The sequence below is a fragment of the Corvus brachyrhynchos genome, unplaced genomic scaffold, assembly GCF_000691975.1.
Source record: "Corvus brachyrhynchos isolate BGI_N302 unplaced genomic scaffold, ASM69197v1 scaffold245, whole genome shotgun sequence".
Classification (NCBI taxonomy): Eukaryota; Metazoa; Chordata; class Aves; order Passeriformes; family Corvidae; genus Corvus; species Corvus brachyrhynchos.
The window spans coordinates 5,248,556-5,249,876 of NW_008238988.1; the positions used below are offsets into that span (position 1 = coordinate 5,248,556).

General features: G+C 48.5%; 1 protein-coding gene across 2 annotated transcripts in view; it reads left to right on the top strand.

The window, feature by feature from the left end:
* Positions 1-1,321, top strand: part of DDHD1 (DDHD domain containing 1) — a 60,112-nt gene that overhangs the window by 47,893 nt on the left and 10,898 nt on the right. For both annotated transcript variants that reach the window (XM_017738872.1, XM_017738873.1), the window contains one exon: positions 1-49. This exon is cut by the window's left edge and continues 220 nt beyond it. In XM_017738872.1, the coding sequence (XP_017594361.1) occupies positions 1-49 (49 nt within the window). The remainder of the gene's footprint in view (positions 50-1,321) is intronic.

Here is a 1,321-nt window from a genome sequence, read left to right on the forward strand (position 1 = left end):
GCTACGAGGAGCAGCGTTTGCTCGAGGAACTTTACATAACCAAACAACGGTAATGGCCCCACTGCCAGGGATTAAAGGAGATAACCACATCCCTGGATAACGCCCTCTGGGTGTTTCCAGAACCCACCAGGGCTGTTATCTTTGGTGGCTGATGTTCTTCTGCTGGGGCTGGGTGGTAAATGCTAAACACAGCACTGGGCAGGCACAGGGAGCTCTGAATCCACACAGACTCACGGAATGGTTTGGGTTGGAAGACCTTCAAGATCATCCAGTTCCAACCCCCTGCCATGGGCAGGGACACCTTCCACTATCCCAGGTTGCTCCCAAGCCTCATCCAACATGGCCTTGGACACTTCCAGGGTTGGGGATATTGTGCTGTGAGACACCCAGTAGACAGAGAATCTAAAAATAGCAACTTCAGTCGTTCAAGTGGGACATGACAAATCATGAATCGCAGTTTTTGGTTCCTTCCTGAAACCAATCTGAGTATTGGTGGTACTTGGGAAGCATTCATTTAGCAGCAGCTCTGCTGTGGTGGGAATCAGGATGTGTCTCACCAGGGATGGGTGCAGGATGTCTCTGTCAGCTGCAGGGCTGGACAAAGTGAAGATCTCTGAGAAAAGGGAAGTTTAGAAACCGAATGAAGTGTTGCAGTGATAAGATGACCTTTGAGGCATATCACAAACATGTGATAAGGGAGAAATGGCCATTTTCACACTCGTGTTCCAGCTCCTTAGGCATCCTCTGAAGTGCTTTACAGAAATCCCAAGTATCATTTGACACTGGCACTTCTGCACAGAAAGAGTGGCTCTCCCCTTTGTGCGCAATTCAGTGTGAAATGATGGAAAATCGACTGCTGACATCCTGTAACCCCTGGAATTCTGCTGGGGCTGGGGAACAGTTTTACCCATCCATACGTGTGCTTTGTGTTGTAGCTGCTTTTTAAATTCAGGCCAACCAGAAAAGCAGGTGAACAACCTTTTTTCATGGTAGCTGAAAGGGTGGGACACCATCCTCCAGATATTCCACCTCCATACAGAACTCCATAATGCCCAGACCATTTCCTGGGGCTTTGTTGTTGTTTGGGGGTTTTAAAACAAAATAAAGCAGGTGATTTGGCTGCAAAATCACCAAGGAAACTGGAGGTGAGTCAGCGACTCCTGAGGAAGGAGGGTGGGCATGTGCTTGGGGCGGTGAACAGGGGAATTGTCATGTCTTGATTGATTCCCTCTGTGGCCAGAGAAACGGGATTTGACAGACATTGATGCTTAATCAGTTGAGCTGCTCCAGGAAATACTGACACCATCACTCTCTCTTCCCA